This window comes from Chinchilla lanigera, unplaced genomic scaffold (genome assembly GCF_000276665.1).
Source record: "Chinchilla lanigera isolate Chin_1 unplaced genomic scaffold, ChiLan1.0 scaffold00014, whole genome shotgun sequence".
Lineage (NCBI taxonomy): Eukaryota > Metazoa > Chordata > Mammalia > Rodentia > Chinchillidae > Chinchilla > Chinchilla lanigera.
In genome coordinates this window covers 1,999,387-2,000,802 of record NW_004955415.1, presented here as the reverse complement: position 1 = coordinate 2,000,802, position 1,416 = coordinate 1,999,387, and the positions used below count along the sequence as shown (strand labels likewise).

The 1,416-nt window shown below is 32.3% G+C and overlaps 1 protein-coding gene across 2 annotated transcripts in view; it reads right to left on the bottom strand.

Annotated features, from left to right (window-relative positions):
- Positions 1 to 1,416, bottom strand: part of Slc27a6 (solute carrier family 27 (fatty acid transporter), member 6) — a 68,493-nt gene that overhangs the window by 40,998 nt on the left and 26,079 nt on the right. For both annotated transcript variants that reach the window (XM_005380551.2, XM_005380552.2), the window contains exon 4: positions 912 to 1,036. In XM_005380551.2, the coding sequence (XP_005380608.1) occupies positions 912 to 1,036 (125 nt within the window). The remainder of the gene's footprint in view (positions 1 to 911; positions 1,037 to 1,416) is intronic.

Here is a 1,416-nt window from a genome sequence, read left to right as displayed (position 1 = left end):
TGTGTTAGATTATTTATTGTTTTGCTGATTTTAGATCAAATAAGTATAAGAAGTTCTTGGCATTAAAGATTAGAAGACAATAATTTGTCAAAGGGGCTGGTGTTGATTTGATTAAAGAGTTGCTTCTTTCTAGTGTCAAGGTTGTTTCTGTCAGAACATAAAAAAATAAACACACAGAAAGATAAATGAAATCAGAAAAAGAAAAATAAGATTGGGGGCAAAACTGCAAGCAAAGCAATACGGACAAATTCCAGGCTCTAGCAATTCTCTCTGCTTGTCAATTTGTCAGATGGTTGTGACTGATTAAAAAAATATGAATGATACAGCGTTCCAACCATCTGAAAAATTTGTTGGCATTTTGTTATTGTTCTTTTTTTAAAATTCTCTTTAAAATAAAAGAATATGAAAATGGCTACTTTCAGTGGGGAAACAAGTCCCAAACTTTTCTTTTTAAGGTAAAAGAAAGCAAAAATATGTCCTAATATTGAAAAGAAAAATATAGAAAAACAAATATAACCAGGTCAGTAGTTTTATATTAAAGAACAGCATTTTCAAGGACCATCTGTTTTAAACTTGGAATAACTGATTTCTGAAAACATAGCATGTATCCAATATAATTTTAATTGGATTAAACTAATTAGATTTTCATTAGCCTAAACTAATTAAAATTAGCTCCTGGATGTGTCCCATCCTGGGGCAACACAAAGCACATTAGTTCTTTCTTTGATGGCTTTCCTTTTGTTTCTGACTTACATTTATCTTATCTCAGTGGACTGCAAGCATCTTTCTGTCTCAGCTAAATTCTGTACTGGAAGAATGTGATGCAAAAACAGAGAAGTAAAAATTACTTTGCTCTCTCAATACTTCTTCTTTCTTCAACATTTTAGTTTGTTGATAGTGGTCACTCTCACCTTAGGTTGTTTGCAAAGATAGCGACAGAGTTCTCCAATATACTGAAACACAGTCACGTTGTATTTCTTGCAATCACTCCAAAACTGACTCGCCGAGAATTTCTTCTTTAGCACACAAGTGGCACCTAGGAAAGAAGGCAAAAAGAAGCGCTGGAGAAAAACTTCAAGGTCAGAATCCACAAAAGAGACAAACGAGGTCGCCTCGCTTTATCTACACATGTTGCTCACTTACCAGACTCATAATTCATCAACAGTCATTTCTATCAAGTGTATTTAAATACACTGATTATATGGTCTGGTAGCTTTAAAATATTCAAGTTGAAATTACGTATTTTCACTGGAAATATGCTTTTTGTGATGCGTGAGATTAAAGTAATGGCAAAAATAAATATAAAAGTTAGAATTATTAGAGCATGACCATATATACATAAGGTTTATTTTTAAAGGCTTAAAGCAGCCTCAATTATATTTTGAGATCAAGATTTAATAAGACAAGTGAGTAAAA